Source organism: Vidua chalybeata, chromosome 8, assembly GCF_026979565.1.
Source record: "Vidua chalybeata isolate OUT-0048 chromosome 8, bVidCha1 merged haplotype, whole genome shotgun sequence".
NCBI lineage: Eukaryota > Metazoa > Chordata > Aves > Passeriformes > Viduidae > Vidua > Vidua chalybeata.
In genome coordinates, this window is record NC_071537.1 from 16,136,467 (window position 1) to 16,156,350 (window position 19,884).

A 19,884-nucleotide genomic window follows, 5' to 3' on the forward strand; every position below is an offset into this window, starting at 1 on the left:
TACAAAAATTGCAAATTTTCCATACTTCATGATAAAATTTGCACTTGGACAAACTATAAATCATGAGAATGTGGGTTGTGGTGCAAATTAAACATAGTTTGGCATTATTTTTCCTGTTCAGTTACAATATCTAGCTCCAATGGAGGACAAGTCTTTTGACACTCAGAAGCACAAAAGAGCACAGACAAACACAGAACTCTATAAACAGAGATTGCATATATTAGTGATAACAAACAAGCATATTTAAGTACAGGGTGTAAAGCAGCTGCTGATCTCCAAAGTGCTCAGCCACCACAAGAAGTCCAAGCTTTAGACACACTCCACATCTTTAAAGACTGCAGTAAAGATAATTGCATTTTTGGTATTTGAAGTTATGACTGCACTTAGCCTCGGAAGGAAGAGTAAAGATATGCCAAATGGGCAAGTTCATATACCCACTAGTCAGGCTTACTGACTGTGGTGGCTCTTTTTATTGGATGAGAGTGGGATGTACTGAAAAAATCAGCCCATGCTGCAAATTACAAGAACTGACTCCCATTTATGTAACAGGAATTGTCTACAGTTCATACAGGATATTGACTCACGTTGTAGGACAAAGAAAGAGCTTTCATAACATACCATACTGTGGCCTGACATTTTGCAGAACAAAGCACTAATTACCAAGCTAGTAGGGAAATTCAACTTTATGCTATCTAATAGGAGACAAATCATTTTCAAAACTGGCTATCCCAGAATATCTGGGGTTGGCACTGATACTCCAAGTCCCTCTAGAAAATGGGAGATGAAAAGATGTTTTCACTGTCAGTGAAAAAAAGGAACAGTTACAGCTGTTTGTAAAGAGGATAGTAAATTACAGACTTGATTCTGATGGAACTAATGGATAAAAGTCCTGTGATCCCTGCCAAAGCTAAAATCTAACTCTCTAAGATGAGTCTGGCTTGAACAACAGTCAGAACAACTCTTGACAAGGTGCTAAATTTTCCACTCTGAATTATCCATTTTCACAAAAGCAAGATTTATGTTTCCACTAATATGCATGTTCTAATTTACACTGAGAAAAAAACCATTTTCTGTTATACATCTGTGTGAAAGCTGGATGAAAAAACACTGGGAAGCACAGCTTACCTTGGGTTTTAGTTGTAATCTTAGTCAGAGTACAACATTCCCTTCCTCAAGGAAATACTTTGCATATATTCTCATCTCTTTATTGACTTCCTTTTTATTACACTTTTATCAGTATTTTAATGCACTAGGTGGTGGAGGTATTTGTTTTTAAGCTCTTGGCAAAGCTCTTTCTTCTTCCAATCAAAAATCCCTGTTGCCAAGCCGGGTGAGGTGGACTGCTCAGTTATTCCAGGAGCTCACAAAAGTTTCAGCTCCTCAGGCTGTTTTCCTGTGCTGGTAATGATTGCAGCTATAGCAACCAAGACTAAACCACACCAGGATAAACTGTGCAATAGGGCCAGTCACCATTTTTTGTGTGGCCCTACCATGAAATAAGAAATTATAGAGCATACAGATAAAAAACTCTATACTTGGTTTCTTTAAAATCTAACTACAGTAACTGTGGTACTGTAGAAGAAATCACCATTTGCTTTATCTTGATGGAGGCACCACACTACCTTATATTAAAACATGCTGGTTAATATTCTCAGGTGGAAATGACTGTAATAAGAATTTAATTGCTCAGTGTCCAAAAAAAAATTAAGATGAGCTGTTTAAACAATAACTGTTGATCATTTAAAAGATCACCGTAGAGCAAAACACTTAATGTTTCCATCTGAATTTTTTTTTCTATTATAACTAGCATTTTAATCAACATGAGCACGTGGGGGATAGCAGAAGCAAACATTATCTTTTACAACAGTCCTAAGTCTAAGATTTAAGACAGTATCACATTTCAGTTAACTAAGTGTCCCATAAAACTTTTGTCAAAGGAGAATTAAGATTGCATGATGGCAGCAACTGCAGGGTCAAATGGGCAGACCTCCAAAACCGTGGAAATTAAATTTAGATAATTTAACTCTCTGCAAAACAGAAAATTTAAATCCAGTAAATAATTACACTCTAAAACTATTTTCTTTCACACACTGAAATATAAACTAAAATAGCTTTGAACTACTGCAGGCCTGCAGGAAAGCTCTTTGATTAAGCACAAATGGAATCAAGTTGGATTAATCAAATTAAATGCCATTTCACCTCAGTTTTTACTGCATAAAGTGGAATGAGGCAGCCAAAACAAATGGTCAAACCACTAAATATCCTAGCATTGACTGCACATACAAACAATTGAATCAATTTTTACACACTGAGACGAGAATCTAACAAACCAGAATTATTATACTGATCATATAATTATATGATTTTTTCAAATTATATTATTATTATTATATTATATAATCATCATCACCTAGTGCCAGTTTAGCAAATGGCAACAGTTTTTTTATATTAATCTGACCAATGAATTGTCTCATGTTGAGTGACAAACTCAGAATTCTGCAAGAACAGCACCCAATTCCAGATAGCAATATTCATTTACTCAGGGTGTAGTTCTCTTTGAACTGTGACCTTTTCTTAAAGTAAATAAAAGTTCCATCGCATTGGACTGGACATAAATGTGTTTAAAAAAAAAAGGGAAATGCTTGCACAAAACTGCTCTGCTATATCAGAACAGAAACAGCTGCCTATTCCCTCCTAATATGCAGCTAAATTATATTAACTGCCTAGTCTGTAACCAGCTTAGTTTTAAAAATTGGATTAAATCTATTCTATTCATAAATGAAACCATATTAACTTACATGTCTTAACATATAAAACATTTGCAGTCCTTTTATATTAACAGTTGCAGGATCATGAGTTTTTTCTTCACAGCATGGCTGTAAAGGTCTGAGACTGAAAGACTGTTTTCATGGGAGGCTTAAATTTACTGAACCTGACATCAGCAAAGGCCCTGTAAATTAAAATTTGACCAAATACTGTTCTAATGAAATGCCAACTTCCACAGCAGTCTTCTGTCAAGCGAGTGTGGTTCACTAAGACTTCACCAAGAATACTCCAGAGTCAAACAAGAACATGAAAATGTCCCGCAGGACCATGGCCATAGTCCTGCAAATGCTTAAGTTCTTCCCAGTCTAGAACATGCACTCCCAAATGTGTTTATGTCCCCCAGGATTTACACTGGGTAGGGACTAAAGTTAAAGATGAATGCCCTCTGACACTTTCTTCCAAAAATAAGAGTGGTTTCCTATCTCTACACATTAACAGGGCGAGAGGGGAACCAGCAGTGTATATAAAAAAAAATCTATAAACATAAACAGCTAGAAGTCAAACATATTTCAGATATGACTCTGTCCTTGCACTTGGTAACCAGGCACTCACTCACAAATTAAATCAGAGCTGCTTAATAGCTGGTAAAAACCTGGTATTTTCTGTCCCACTTGAATCACTCTGGATGGGAAGCAAAAAATCAGACTGTTGGTATGTAGTGAAATCACATAAATAGAAGTGGCAGGATAATGAGAAATTAAATATCAGTGACCCATGAAGTCACTAAAAACCTGTCACAATTATGAAGCTGACACTGGTTAAGCATGTTTGGAAACATTTAAAAATCCCAATTCTAGTACAGAGAGGATAAATATAAATTCATTCCTTTAACATCTGTTGTCCAATTCCTGTGTTTGGATAACTGAAGGACTGAAAAACAAATCAAGCAATGAAGAAAAAAAAAATCTGTAACTTCTATTTACTACGTAAAAGTGAACTGCATTAGAGCACATTAGAAGGAAGAAAAGGTTACAAGGAGGGATTAAACAGACATTTAAGCACAAAGAAGGGAAGGCATAAACCAGCTCTGGAGTCTGAAACTGCAGGAACAGAGGCAACACAGAAAGGCAAAACTGGCAGGAAAGCAAAGAGAGACAAGGAACTGGAAAGAGAAAATGGATACTTAAGAACTAGCAGAATGTGAAACAAACCAGAGAAATGACAGTACATTCAGTTTTTGCAGGGCAAGTAAAATCATATTTTAAGAATTATGAAGTTCCAAAAGCTACGGAGACAGGCTCTGCCACTTCTAACACACAGGGTGGTTAAAAAAAAAAAAAAAAAGACAAACCTTTAAAAAAAGGAAGAAACTAAAGGAAATGGAACGATTTCACATCTTTCTGATGCTGAAATAAATGTATCTGGAAACTTGTTACTTTGAAAGTTAAGATTCTGCATGTGCAGTGCCTTGTCCTTTTTCAGCCTACAGCTGTCATGATTTCAGATTTGGTTTCTAAAGGTGACAAATTCCTGCAAGGACTTTTCACACTTTAAAATACCATTTGGATTTCAGTGCACAGTTAGGAAACCAGGTCACCAGGAGATAAGATGCCTGTTTGTCACAGTTTGGTTTGATGTATTACATGATCCAAAATTGTTTAAAGGTTTTGGCACCTTAAAGATAAATCAATACTAGAAATCAAGTTCCTCTAGTCTAGCCGAGTGAGGTAATGTTGGCAACAGGTAAAATATACTCTAAAACATACTTAGCTTATATATATAACATATAAATGCTAATTTTTCACAGTCTTCTCCCATATATAACTGATAAGCAATGAAAGTGAAAAATACAGTTTCCTTCCAAAATCCTGTAATTAAATAATCTCAACAGGCAAAATTTGATATGCAATTCTGTTTGTGGGGGGGAAAAAAAACCCAAACAAAAAAGCAACAAAAAAAACCTCCAAACCAAACTAAAACAAAATCAAGCACCTTCAGAAACAGTACTACGGTTTTTCAATATACTACTTGTAACAACAATAAATCACATTTTTATTGTATGTGTGTGACAGTAAGCAGTGCCTATTCAAAGTAATCAAGACAGGAATGATTTTTCAGATGGAAAACAAGGTAATCTTCAATATCAGAATTAAAAGTGGGTTCATTTACACAATTAGATTTGTTTTTAAAGCAACAGGTTAATCCTTTGGAAAAACTTGTAAAATGTGGATCCTGAAACACAAGAACAGCTGCTCAGAACAGACCAATGTGGTCCACCCAGTTCAAACTTCATTCAGGTAACTGCTGTCTCTAATTAAAAAGTCTTCCCTAAAATTACATCAAATGCAATTCCAGGAAAACACGATTTCCCAGATTTTCAGATACTTACAAAGGGCACTATCTTTTACAAAACTTCTTCCCTGGCTACATTTATGACAGTTTTGCTTACCTTTAAAAATAACAGAAACGATAGGATCTGGTTTCCCAAACTTGGTTTTAGGGATATTGGTAGCAGATTCCACAATCACCCGAAGCATTGTTTCCCTCTTGCCTAAATGTTGACTACTACCGAAGGAATTAAATCTTCAGTTTCACAGTCCTTAACTTCTGGACTGAACTGCTAGCAGGAAGAGGAGGCAGGGAATTACCGGCTTACAGCAAAGGAGGTCTATGGGTGGATCTATGACGGACTAGCTGCTCAAAGCTCTAAGAAAAAAACAGTCCTGTAAATCGACACCACGTTCTGTCTTGCTGCACAGAGAGAGCTCTCGCTAGTGAAATCCTGGGGCACACTGCAAAACTCAGGTTTCTTGCTGCTGCTTTTATTCTTAAACTGCGTGATAAATTTCTCGTCAGAAACCAAGGCAAGAATAAGCGTTAAGCAACATGAACATTGAGCACGACTCTAGAACTCGATCTAAACCACGTCTGCCTCTCGGTATACCAAGGTATGAAATTTCACGATGGCTTGTATTTTTTTCCCCCTAATTTTTAGAACTTCATTGTTCGCAAATGCTTTTGGTTTGCCTCTGTGCCAGCCTAGTCAGAAAGTGGCGATGATCCCAAAAAACAGTTTAAGTCCTCCCCCTCCTGTTGCATTCTGGAACGACACTGCAGCTTCCTCATGGAACATCCTGAATATAGTGGACTTATAGTAGAATTATTGAAATATGTATCCACAACTAAAATTAAAAAGCATTAAGGAAATGCGTGCAAAAAAGAAATTTTAAGTGACAAGACTCTCTTTTTAATTTGGAAACATATGACTGTTTTGTCTTAAACACGTGCACAAACGCTCCGGTAACATGAACTGGGCAACACTAAGATGAGAAGCGCAAGAGCTCTGAGCTCCCCCGCGCTCACACTTACTCTCAGCTGTGAGCAGAAGTAAAAACCCGAGAGGTTCAGGCTGCCACTGCCACACGTGTCCCCGCGTCCCCAAGGAGAGAGGAGAGGGGAAGCCAGCAAGAGGGAGCAAAAGGAGTCACAAGTTCAGCCTAGGTTTCACACGGTCACATGAGACCTATCCTAGCTTACTTTGTAATTCCTAAAATTATTAGATTTCGGGTAGATGGAGAGGATTTCTGAAGAAGAAAAACCCCACGCGTTCAGGGAGGAACGAGGACACAGACACGGAGCAGACAGCACTGAGCGGGCCCTGCAGACTCGACCCGAGCACCACTGCGGCCCGCTCCCGCCTCCGGCACCCCGCTGCTGGCCACGCACCGCCGCCGCCACGCGGCTGGGAGCCGCTGCAGCGGAGGGCGGGGACGGCACCGGCCGGGCGGCGACACGAGGGGCGGCGACACGAGGGGACACCGCCCCAGCCGCCACCGCCCCGCGGGGACCATCCGGAAGTGACGGCCCGGAGCCGCGGCATTCAAACTCCCGGAAGCGGCACGGGCCGGGCCGGACGGAGCCGCCGCCGGGCCGTGCCCCGCACCGGGCCGTGCCCCCGCGCCGTGACTCGCGGCCCCTTCGAGCCCCGCGGGATCTGGGAAGGCCCGCGCCGCCTGCGCTCGCCGCCAGCTGTCGGAAGCCTTGTCCTGCCCGCTAGAAGGGATCGCTGTTCCGTAGCGCCTCGTTCGGTTTGTGCAGGCGACTAACGATGAACGCCAAGACCGCCATAGATCGAATTATTGGCAAGGGGGGCCTGAAGTCGGGCAACTCCAGAGCTGACAGTGGGCTCGAGAAGGGTAAGAGGGAGGGCGCTGCCCCGCGGAAATCCGTGGAGGAAGTGGCCACAGGCAAAGGCAAAATGACGGACCCGGAGAGGAGCGAGTTCCTACAGGTGAGCCGGGCTCTCCCCGAGCCAGCGCGGGCCGGGTCCCACGGATACGGCGCTCGGCCGCGGGAGCAGGAGCCCCACCTTTCCTCTCAAAACTTTTGATGTCACAACTGGTTTAGTAGTGTTAGACAGTCCAGACAAACTTTTCGTTTCACACTTTCATTCTCAGATATTTTTCAATGACAGCTGAGCTAATAAAATCACACTCATCTGACAAGGCTGGTAAATACAAAGACATGAGGTCAGAGGTGCCAGTTAGTCCATTAAGACCTGTCCTCATGTGTCCAACAAAACACATCTCAGAGAAGTATTTTAAGCACTTCCTGCGAAGAACTTAACGTTTGAAAACATTTGATTAAGAACATGCCAAAAAGTGCAGAGTGTTTGTTTGAATTGAATTGTCAAGCTCCCACTCAGCTATAGGTAAATGAAACTGTAATTGGGTCATTACATTATTCTTCCATTGCAGATAAGAGCAGAAACTAGGACACTGCAAGGTATTGAAGCATCTGTATGTCTATATGACTGTTCCACTCGAGGTAAACATGTGGTTGCAGAGAGAGATGTTCAAGAGCTAATAGGTGACCTAGGTACAGCCTGTCAGGATTCCCAGAAGGATGGGGAAACTTTAGATGGACACTAGAAAAGGATACAGCTAATGTGGACTAGGCATACTAATATTTCTAGGCCACTTTTTTTAACAAAAGGGTGTGTCATGTGTCTGTGCCACAAGGCCAGCTGAGAAGTCCTAAGCCAAGGATGAGCTATGGCTGGGCAGCTCATGCACAGTTTTGGCTAGATTCCTTAGTGTATTTGCTGAGTCTGTTGGTGTTTGCATGGTGTTGGTTACTTAATACTGGTTTCCTATGAACTAGAAAACATAGATGCAAAATCACCATCGTGTTTGATACACCAGATACTCTTTGCTGTCACTATTTTGATTTTAGTGAGCAGTGGTGTTCAACCACTCCCTAACTTAGGCTCTCCCAAATTCACTTTCAGTTTCTCTTTCTAATGACTTGATGTCAACGTGCAGGATTTCAACATCAGCCTTTCTCAGCAGAATTAAATACTGTCATGTCTGAGGTTCATGCAGAGCCCCATGGCATCTAAAATGCAGTACTAATTGTGTGTAATGATTACCTGTGCTGGAGGCCTACTGGAAAAAGAGTGCATGTTGAAAATATCTACTAAAGCACATTTTGAAACTACAGGGCCAGATAACATGGAAAAACAGGATCCTCCTCCTGAATGCTTTATTATAACTCTTGTGTAACCCACTGTCATGTAGTTTGCAAGAAGGCTCTGCTGCTTCCCAAAAGCTACCAATTATGCTAAGAAATGTACTAAGAAATGTAGCACCAACCTCTTTGCTGGAAGTGTTTTGGAGTTCTTGTACTGCTTTTGTTTTAAGGCTCATATACTGTAGTGATCTTTATTCATATGCAAAGCTGAGTACCTGCCAAGCCTGTGAAACTTGGTTCTTTGCATTCTCTCCTTGCTTCATCTATTTCAGACTGGTTTTACTATCACTTGAAATATTTCAGATGATCACTCCAGTATTGTCTTTTTGGAGTTAAAAGTAATTTTCTCAGCTAATTAAAGGCTAAGAGAGAACTTTGAAAGTGAGCATTACAGAATCATAAGGTCATAGAATGGGTTGGGTAGAAAGAGACCTTAAAGATCACCTTGTTCTAACCCACCTGCCATGGGCAAGGACACCTTCCACTAGACCCTGCTGCTCAGATCATCTCGAACTACTGTAAACTTGCTAATGCATTTGATGCATAGACTATCACCTACTCTTTATTCTGTTTCATTTAGAAAATACTTTTGCTTGAGAAAGAAAAAGAAAAATACAACCATCTTCTTGAAGAGAAGGACAGAGAAATCCAAAACCTGAAAGACAAGCTTAGGTCCAAAACCAAGATTAATGAAGTGTCCTTACTACAAAATCAACTAGAGGAAAAAACAAAGGAAGCAGAAAGGAGAGAACAGTTACTTTGTTCTCTATCAGAAGAAATTAACAGGTTAAAATGTAATTTGTCTGCAGTCATGGCAAAATGCTCTGATCTTGAGAATGGAGCCAGTAGTACTTCTCAGGCATCCCAGGTAAGTACTGAAGAAATATTGCAATTGCAAATTGGAATTTGTGCCCACTAAGCACCAATACCTGTTATAAAATAGGATGGTTTTTTAATTTTCTTACAAGCTGTGTTGCATGCTGAAATATTCTTGTATGAAGCGAGATGGTATCCAGATTGAACTCTAAAGGAACAGTTAGAGAGCACACTTCAGGCAGCATAGCTGGGGAGGGAATTCTCTCCTGCTGTATTGCAAGATCCCGAGTTCAAGGTCACACACAGGTAGTGTGACCTGTGATACTACTGGGATACGCTGTTGCTTAGGCAGGCACTGTGCCCTTCTCAGATTTGTGTGCTCAGTGATTAGACAGAGTGAGAAGGCAGCAGTGATAAGAGATATGGGGCACTAATAAAGAAACTATGCTCCTCACCTAATTCAGCTTCAGTCATGAGAATATCTTTCTTCTCTCTGCTCTTATGAATCCTCATTTGTGTCTCAGCTGTTAAAACGAATTGTCTTTATTTTCTATGGCATCACACATGGTAAATTCTTCAATGTGGCACAGGATAGGACAGGAATGATGAGTTTCTCCTCTCATGTGAAGTGGTCAATAGGTATGGTGCCAATCCTTGGCAGTATTTACAAGTCCATTTAGGATTCTGCAGTTGTTTTTCCACCCCTGCCCCGTTCCAATGTTCTTTGGAAAATTGGAAAATGTTCTTTGGAAAATTGGAAAATTGGAAAATTTGGAAAATGCAGTAGTATCTCTATGAGGGGCACAGGGAAGTTGTTTAGGTACAGGCACCTAGGTGGCTGTAAGTCTTTCTTTTCCAGCTTTTGACCTGCAGATGGTGCTGGTTCCCTACACTCTTCATGGGAGTTAAGCAATTTCTAGAAATTCTGCTATAGCCGAATACATAACAGAATATCTTCATCTACTACTTTTGAATGGTAACACATGTATATGTAGTACTTCTAATAATGCAGTCTATTGAGAAATACCACTTGAAAAGAAACATATTTATTTTAAATTTTAAGACACTTGGAACTTCATTAGAGGTGTTAAAATGTCTATTAAGTCAACAGGTTTTCATTATATTTTTGTCAATAAACCACGAAAATATGTTTTAGTTTAAAACCATAGTTTTCTTTTAAAATTTTAACTGATTTATCAACGGAGGACAATGATGTTTTACTGGATGTCTTGGAGAACCTGAGAACAAGTCTAGCAATGCTGCTTGAAACTGCTAGGTGGCATACTAGCTCTGAAATGGAAACAACAGTTTTATGACACAATTTTGAGAAAGTTTTTACTGAGGCAGGACTCTGATGTTCATAGAAATAAGTTCAGTGTCTCTAAATCCTATTTTCATTAGGAAGTGTTAAGTTTAATAATTATATTTAAAGTTCTGTATTTTTCAGCTATAAATTCTGTTGTAAATCATGTTCCAAGATCCATAGAAAAATGTTGGAAAAACTGTAGTTTGGATTTGGGTAGTAATCTACTTTTTTTTTTTTTTTACTCATTGAAGTTCCCTCTGACTTTTATCTACACAATTTCATAACCACTTTGTATCCTGCAGAGAAGGTACATGTCAGAGTGGGAGAAACATGACTGCGTAGCTGCTCTCCAGTTTTCGCTGGGTCTCAAGAAGCCTCCTACTCATACGAGTGCATAAGTCATACTTGCTGTACTGGGGCTCAGGCTCAGAAAATCAGGCAGTTTGTCCTTGTGCTTGCAGATAGGCCTGCAGGATTTCCCAGATGTTTAGTCTTCCTGTTATCCCAGGGAAGCATCGAGGTCTCTGGTTCTTCCCAGCTTCTCTGGGTCATTGTCAAATGTATGAGGATAGAGAAATAGAAAAAAACATTTACTTCTCCTTGTGTACTTAAATAATACCCTTAAATATCTTCATTTTTCAAAACCTCTTTGCGGAACACCCTTCAGGGACTTCCAAGACAGCAGTTCAGCAGAAAATACAGTACGGTTTCCTTAGGAAATATTTTAATGTAACTATGAGTTGCAGACTTACGGAACAAATTCCATGTAAATCTTTGTCCCATATTTTGCAGAAGAGTCTATTTTAAATATATGAAATGGCTTTCTACATAACTTGGATCCTTCAAAAAAAACCCCAGCAACCAAATATAAAGATCTTTAAACACAAAAGGAACATCTGTTTTAATTTTTAAATGTATCTGATTTAATTTTTAAAATATTCTTATGCTCTTCATGTAAGATTAATAGCTGTACAGGAATAGCTTTGCTGTTTCAGCCATCCGTTTTAAACAACACTAATAAGTTGTTCTTTGTCTGCAGGAAGCTGCAACAAATAGCACTGAAATTGAAAGACAATTGAAAGATGTAAGTTACCTGTAAATTTCAAGCACATACCATCTGTATTGAGATGCAGAAGAATGTCTATTATCATCATGTATATTTTGGGGTAGTATGGGACCTCAGAGGGTATGTTTCTCTCTAAAATATAAACCCTAAAATGATCTTGTGACAAGGCAATAATTTAAATTTAAAAACCCAAAAACTTGCAAAAGAAAAAAATTAAGATTTCCATCATCTTTGAAAGACACTATCAGAACAAAGTGGTTAAGTGGTTGCTGACGACTCAGAAGCCTCTAGGAACCTGACACTGCCTGAGATAGCATGAAGTTGGATTAGAAACCTCTTGAGTCCCTTCTAAACTGAATAAGTCTATGAGCCAAGCAGCTGGAAAATCCATGTCCTTGTTCTTACAAATTAAATTGTAATGATACAGTTTTATTTTATTCCATTTTCAAGGTCTGTTATTTTATATTTTATTTTATATTTGAGATTGAAAAGTTAATTCTTCATAATCTAGGCATGACTCATGAAAGCCTTTGTTTTTTAAGTAATTTTCCCATTGCTGCAGTTTTAACTTATGCTCAGCATCCTGAATTAACTTTCCAAATGAAGATGGATTTATTTGTTTATTGTACAGATTACTACGATTTGCAGCAGACTTAACTAGCTTCTCTTTAAACTGTCTAATACATAACTTCTAATATTTTGAAGACATATGACAAAGACTTTTAAAAACTGATTAATTACCAGAGACTTTTTTGTCGTTCTTCTGTTTCTTTTTATGAAGGCTCTTGAGAAAAATCAGCAGTGGCTACTGTATGACCAGCAACGGGAAGCATATGTCAGGGGATTGCTTGGAAGGATTTTTGAACTGGAACAGAAGGCAGAAATAGTTAGCAAGCAAGAATCTAAATCTAATTCAGAAGGTATCAACTTCATTTTTACCCCCACATGTGACCCAAACCATAATTATCTATAGAATAAATTTTCTGAAAACAAATTATAGCACACTTAAAATCAAGACTTTGTTCTCAATGCTTTGCCTGCTTAATGGTACAGCTTGGCTAAATAATATTCCTCTGCTTCCTCTTATCTAGCTATGTTACTTGACCAACAGTACTTCCTGTTCTTATCCACTTCAAAGATGGTTTTAACAGCCTTGACACTCTATTAGCAACCTCTCTGTTTGTGGAAAGTGTTGAGGCAAATAGATGTATGTCTCCCATCCTTCAAGGTACACTTTCGGTAGACATAATGGAAGCATTAAGGATTTATTAGCTAGGTGTGGATCAGATTTTTTCAAATTTACTTTTTTCAAAATAAATATTATAAAAATGACTCAAGATTGCCATGTTCTTTATTCACCTGAACAGTTGTTACAGGGAAATAAAGTCTGTGATAGGTTTTGGCACCTCTCCAAAGCAATGTTTCACAATAAGGATCTGGCCATCTCCAGCTCATTTCCTTGCTGTGCAGTTCCTCAACAAGGCACACCCTCTCAGTATTAATAAAATCATTTTAAGCAGAAGAACCAGAAGGCATTGACTTGCTTTTTCTTACTAACAAATTCTTGATTTCATACATGCTGTAACTGACCTGCAAGGTAAATTCACTAAACAGAACTATGTGGAGTAAGAGCATACCCACAGGCTTGCCATTAGTAATTCATGGGCAGTGGCTTGGTTTCTGCATTGCTGTTTGAATCTTTCTGGAAAACAGTGAAATATTGTCATAATCTTGTTTTGCTGCTGTTCAGAAATCTATGAACAGTATTTTTAGAGGGAGGCAGACTCAGCTCACCAGAAAATATTCCGCAGAGTTAATGCAGTCAAAGCTTTGCCACAAGAGCAACCAAGAGACTTGAAGTCAGGGTGTAAGGAAGTTCCTCTTCAGCTAGGAAGTAGCAGAAATCCAAGTTTCTAAGAACCTAGCTATACAAGTTGAAAGTATATATATATGAAAAACTTTTCCAGGGAAAAACTTGGTCTGGCTCTGAGGATGTCACTGCCCTGTAAAGGAGTAGTGCTAGTGAGAAGATAGGGCTTAATTCATAGCTGAGGGAAGGGAGAACATTCAAGCAGGAAACTCTCCCTAGTAAATTACACTTTGAATAATTAGAGTAAGTCTTCAATAGAAAAGGTATCAAAGTCACAAAACTTACAGTGCCAAAAATCAGAAAGCCCATGAAATTCCACATCCTTCATTCTGCTTCTACATATATTTTGTATTGTCCCTGAATTTTTGCAGTCTGCCTCTTAATTTTTTCCTACTTATTAAACTTTTCTTGGGTCAACAAGCAGAAATTTTCTAACCTAAAGCATTTTTAATCAAAATAACTGTCCTAGTCCTTTCTATTTACTATTTAGACGTAAATTGTGGCATACTCTTTGGAAAAGATGGTCTGCAAAAGACAGTGGAAGGTCTGGCTTTGGTCAAAAAGGTTGAAGTAGAATCTATCACCTCCCCAAGGGTATCTCTGGGGAGGGAGTAATGCCAGCAGCTTGGCTAAAGATAAAAGTAGGAATCCAGTGTCTTTGGGTCAGATTCCCATGTGTCAGTATAATGCATGAGGCCTTAGAAGAACTGTTTTTTCCAGTAAGTATATTGGTAAGGAGACTTAATGTATTATAAATACTGAAAGCTGTTTCAACCAAAGTTTGGTTCTAATCTGAGCTGTGCAATAGCCTACTATGTCAATCTCTATCAATAATCCTTAAAATGCTGTTAAAGATTTAGTTTTCTGATTTTTAAGTGGGGTTTTTTTTTCACATTACTAACTCAATTATTTCTGACTCATTAAGGTCATCTACAAGAGGAAAAGCAAGAGTACTATGACCAGCTGTTACTAACTGCTAAGAGTGATCCTGAGACTGAAAGATGCACTATAACCCAGCTGAGATCTGAACTTAACAAACTTAAAAAGACATATGAAGAGACACAAGAGGAAATGATGAGTTTAAATGCCTTATTGCAATCACAACGGCTTGCTGAACTCAAGACTCAAGAAAATGAAAATAAAATGAAAGAGAAAGCACAAAGACTAAAACAGGAAAATGAAACTATCAAAGAACAGCTCAGAGAAGAAAAAGAAAAGTCTGAAGATCTTTTATGTCAGGTAAGTGGATGGATTTGGAGGTTTGAGATCATTAGCAAAGAATCAAGAGATATGAAAATTCATAGTTAATCAGAATGGACCATCCTCCCTCTGGTAACTATTCTTCACATAGATCTAGACTCATGTCCTTGTGCTTAAAACGGAATTGTTTTAAAGAAACGTCTTTGTTCGTTTATTTCCTTAGCCTTAAGGGACACAAAAGAGAAGGGAGGAAATATTAAATTGATTCTAATATCCTATAATAGTAAATGAGAACAAGAAACTAAGACTAATAGTAATTGAGAACAAGAAAGCTAAAAATTCATTTTATCATGCACTCCTAACTATGGAATACCACTAATATTAGCTGTCACCTGGCAGCTAAAATACAACTGATATTTGAAATACAAGAATAAAATTACTAGACACCAAAAGCAGAACAACACTTAAGTTTTCCAAAGACAGACTGGTTCTCACTGGTTGATTGATGATTAAATTATGAATTTTTTTTTTTTTTGAAGCTGAACTAACAGCATTATCCTAAAAGTTGATACATGATGAAAGCAGAGGAAATTTTAATGTATATATTTACTTAATGATTATAATATAGTACTTTCTCACCCTTAAAGTTGTTCTCTTATATTAAAAAAAATTGCATTGTTTGTTTTTATTAACATCATACCATGTTAGTGCGAACATAGGTTTTGCGAGTATATTTTTGTCAGCATCCTGGCAATCACCTAGGAGGCTTCAATTTTTGGTTTCTTTTTTAACATTCTGCATTCCCCCTTCTCGATGCAATAATAATTTTTCACTAGGGTTTTCCTTGGGGAAATAGTGATTTGAACTAAGTTTGGTTCTTGCATAACAGACATACATTTTCTGTTGGCATTGGAATGTAAGAGTTTGCTTCCATCTCATTATAAATTAATTCTTTTTAAGCTTATTAACTATTGTATATGGAAGTTGTTTGTTACAAGTGTTCATCTGCCTTGTAGGTGCAACTCCTTCGTAAATCATTGCTCAGACAGGAGGCAGAACACACAAGAATAGCTTTGTTGGAACAACAGGTACACAATTATGTATTAAAGGGCTGATATTTAATCTGTGTTAGGCACAAAGTCTTTCTAGACTAACTTCACATTTAACAATGATTAGTATATCAAATAAAGTAATGCTAGGCATGAATATTCAACTGTACATAATCTCTTGATGCTTTCAAAAATTTTGACATGTGTCAGGAGGAAAATCTGTAACTTTGTACTGATAAGAGGGTATGATCAAACCTGATGCTGTTTTCTCCACAATCACTTGTTCAACAGGTGTAAAGCCTCAGATAAGGCACAAGAAACATCCTAAAACGAGTCACCTAATTAAAGTTTGTAATATGTTTTTAATATAGTTACATAAATAATTGCATTGCCATATTTTCTATTTTCTTTATTTGAAATTGAAACACCCTCCAATCAAAATACCTTCAAACTGTACCTCTTCTAAGGGAGATTTTAATAACTGGGCATGTGTGAATTTCACTGTAATGAAAGCAACAGCAATTTTTAATTTTTCATTTAAACTTTCCTTTTAATCCCATTTTAAGATGTTATTGCAGAGCAAAACTGACTTTAAATATATAAATGGGAAACGTTCCTCCCAATTCATACTAACTTTGACTTTAATTTTTCACTTTGTTGGGCTGCCAGATCCAGATATGTACCACAGACTTAGAGAACGGAAAGCTTGATCGCCAGAACTTGAAGCATGAGTTAAACCATGTTCTCAAGGAGCTGCGCAAGGCCAAGGAGAAAATAACCCGTCTGGAACCTCTGGTATGTACTGAAAAACTCACAAGTGAATTCAGCCAGGGATTTTGCATAAACATACATCTTCTTGCTTTGGGATCTTGTTTCAAGCACTGAGTAAGTGTCCCTCCATCCTTTATGTCTGTTTCCCCAAGGCGCAGAGCCCTGTGCAAGCCAGGCAGGCACTGCTTTGCTCTCCAGCAAGCACGGAGCAGGAGCACTGCAGCAGGAGCTCCAGAGCAGTCAGGGTGCTGAGCAGGGAATGCTCCGTATTCTGTATCACAGTGTGTCACCCAGTTTTGTCTGCTGCACCATGACAAAGATGCAATGTGCTTCCACTCAGACTTGCTGCTGGTGAACAGGGCACAGTCCTTAGGGCTGTAACACACCCAAGGCTTGTCTGCCATCAAGCCTTAATATATTTTCCTACAGTGTTTGATGAATGCATGCATGCCCCAGTCTTACAGTGAAGCTCCTCCTTTTCCAGAAACTCCAGGAATCTGGACATACAGAATCACAAGAAGATCTGCAAGTTGTATTTGACAAGAAGCTGACCACATATGACAGAAGTCCTCCCCTGAAACATTCCAGCTGCCTTGATGAAAGTTTTCTCGAGTGTCCCAGATGTAAAGTGCCATATCCAACGAGCCGGCATAGAGAATTACTAGCACACATTGACTTCTGTACAGCTTGAGCTCCAAATGGACTTCCTATCTTTGCTTCATATATGCTGCCAATATGCCTGGCAAAAGTCTTTTAAAGCTTTTTTCTTAGTTATATAAAGGACTGCTGATTTTATAATTCAGTTCCACAAAAACAGTATTAATGTTATAATTTGGCCTCAGTATTTTACCTCATGTTTTTGCAAAACAGCTACTGCATTTTCTAGTTGCAAACAGAAATATTTTTGAATTAGGAATATTTAAAATAGTAAACTACTGACTTTTTTTTTTTGTTTTGCACTATTAAATGTAAGAATAGCAAAAGCACAATTATTGTATCAGACTATATTGTAGTTTTGGCATACCCAGTTCTTGGTTGTTGAATCCTGATGATTGTGCTTGTACCTTAACTGACAAGAATAGCTGCAAAAGATTTTTGGCCCTCATAGGTGCACTATATATATATTTATTTATACATGGTGCGTGTATATATGTGTAGTGTGTATAGTATATATGTGTTATATATCATATATATGTGGAATATATCAACATCTTGATACATAAAAACTCAGGAGGGCCATGTTAGATCTTTGCTGCTTAAGGTAGATGTTCAAACTATCAATCTTAAGTAGCTGATTGTCCTGAACCATCACCAGGGGTGACTAAAATGCTGACCAAGGTTTAACCTCAGAAAAACCAACTTCCTAGCAAACAAAAACTTCCTTGGTGCTAAAGAAAGTTTATATTTCAGACCACATCAGAGGCTATTTTTGAATTTTGCATATAGAATTACACTGAATGAAATTTGTTTTACTTCTGTATTTTAGAGGTTAAAGTTGGGAAATGTCAGTTATTCAACCTTACATTTGACAAATGTCCCAAAATGCAGTTTTTAACAAATTGCTCCAGTGTATTTGAAGTGTCACTGTATTTTGGTATTAATACAAAACACGAGTTAATGACAAATTCTGGCAACAAATTAGAAACCAGCAAAAAAAAAATCCCTAATGGATTTGCAATTGCAGTGTTATTTTTCTCTAGCACTTACTGTAAACTTGAATGTGTTGTGAGCGTTTTGTTCCTTGCATATGTAGTGAAGTCCCAACAAGAAGTTACTACTTTGGAAATTATTAAAATGGGGAAATTTTACAAAAATACACCAGTTAAGAATAAATTTGCGCATTTTACAAGTTTGTGGTTTGCTGAGGACACACAGGTGCCCAAGGTGTCTCTTTCTCTGGCCTGCTGATTCTGGTTGCTAGCTGGTGTCAGCTTTCTCCATTGTGCTTTGCCGCAAAACTGCACTTTTACCCATAATGTTCACCTTAATCCCTGATGGTTAAATCTTATTCTTAAATATAAAGGTGTTTTCCAAGTTATTGAAAATAACTGATAGTATTAAGTGATGTTATTCTCAATTAAATCCAGTGCTCATAGGATAGAAAATACTAAAAGGTATTATCTTTATATCTGAAATATCTCTGCCAGATTTATTGTATTATCCACTTTTCAATTTCACTGACTATGTCTCAGGCTAATCTTTGTATTTGACAATTTGCTCAATCGCTAGTAACAGATTTTTCTGACCAAAGATATGATAAACTAATGAGTAAAACAGAAATTGTGCTTCAGAATCTCAAGGTTTTGCCATGAGGGAAATTATCTTAATTTCATATATTTTTAAAAATCTTTTCGTTCAGGATGATAACTATGCTTTTCATTACAGCCTAATAATTTTAATCTCTAATTAAACTACTTTAAAAAATTTAAGTCTGTCTTTGAACAACACCTTAATCAGCTAGCATTCTATTCTCAGCTGCATACTCAGCATAGTTTCTGCAAAAGGAAATCCTTATCTTTTATGTATTATAAATGAAATAGGTCTGCCTACTACAGGTCAGAATTCTTCAGTAGTTCTGAGGCTTTCTTAAATTAGCATAAAACACTTCTGCATTAGAAACTGGTACTGTAGAGGGAGCCCCAGAAAGTTCATAATGTTTAAAAAGTTTTGTTCATTCCACCTTTTCTGAGCTTTAACAATGGGTTTAGTCCTACCTGATAAATTTTATGCCTAAGCACAAAAAAAGCCCTTGCTGATAAATTTTTACAGATTATTATTGTGGTATATGTTGCAAAATGCCAAAATGACATTTCAGTGAAGTAAAATGCTTATTTTGAAAGCAGACCCACAAACACCATGGTCACCACTAACCTGTAATTAAAACCAACTATAAAACTCCAACCTCATAAGCTATACAAATCATATCACTACTTTTTTTTCCATTTCTTAGAAGCTAAGAAATTTCAGAATTATTTTTTTCCCTCAAAGTTAACAAAGGCGATCTGCTGCTCCTCTCTTTAGTTATATGTGGGGAAGAGAAGTTTGTGCCTAACATGCTCATCTTACAGGTAAGAATTAATTAGCTGTAAGTATAGTTCTTGGTAAGGCAGGAAGCAACAGCAGTGTTTTCATTACTTCAAGCACTTTGGGTTTACAATTTCAGGAGCCTTTTTCTGTTATGTCTCTTTCAAGTAATTGAATTTCACCTACCAGAAAGACTGCGTTATTTGAAGCTGTTGATCTAGGGAAGCTTGGGGGCTAATAAAATGGTTTACCAGTAGTAGCATATTTTAAAGTCTAGCTTTCACACTGTTCTTTTTAAGCAAATTAAATGGTTTTGATGCAATGTTGGGTGGCTGGAAAGACAGCTAAAACTCCACAATTTTTTTTCCGTAAGAAGAGCTGCTTGTGAAATAAAAACTGAAAGATGGCTCTGTTATTTTACTTAGATCCATGAATCAACTTCTAATACTCTACTTGCTTGTGTAGCTTTTAGTCTCAGTTTTGA

General features: G+C 37.8%; 2 protein-coding genes across 4 annotated transcripts in view; one reads left to right on the forward strand and one right to left on the reverse strand.

Annotated features, from left to right (window-relative positions):
• MYOF (myoferlin) overlaps positions 1 to 5,347 on the reverse strand; it is a 62,455-nt gene extending 57,108 nt beyond the window's left edge. For both annotated transcript variants that reach the window (XM_053948968.1, XM_053948967.1), the window contains exon 1: positions 5,216 to 5,347. In XM_053948968.1, coding sequence (XP_053804943.1) covers positions 5,216 to 5,303 — 88 coding nt within the window. In that variant the 5' untranslated portion in view covers positions 5,304 to 5,347. The remainder of the gene's footprint in view (positions 1 to 5,215) is intronic.
• A 1,181-nt stretch (positions 5,348 to 6,528) lies between these two features.
• On the forward strand, positions 6,529 to 19,820 carry CEP55 (centrosomal protein 55). 2 transcript variants are annotated; one of them, XM_053949697.1, is made up of 8 exons: positions 6,529 to 7,057; positions 8,879 to 9,166; positions 11,460 to 11,504; positions 12,268 to 12,406; positions 14,282 to 14,595; positions 15,573 to 15,644; positions 16,275 to 16,400; positions 16,529 to 16,851. In XM_053949697.1, the coding sequence occupies exons 1-8, from the start codon at positions 6,875 to 6,877 to the stop codon at positions 16,688 to 16,690; spliced, it is 1,329 nt and encodes a 442-aa protein (XP_053805672.1). In that variant the 5' UTR covers positions 6,529 to 6,874; the 3' UTR covers positions 16,691 to 16,851. The 2 variants fall into 2 exon arrangements, with proteins under 2 accessions (XP_053805672.1, XP_053805671.1); XM_053949696.1 differs by lacking the exon at positions 16,529 to 16,851 and adding an exon at positions 16,861 to 19,820 and having other exon boundaries at positions 6,537 to 7,057.
• The last annotated feature ends 64 nt before the right edge of the window (positions 19,821 to 19,884 follow it).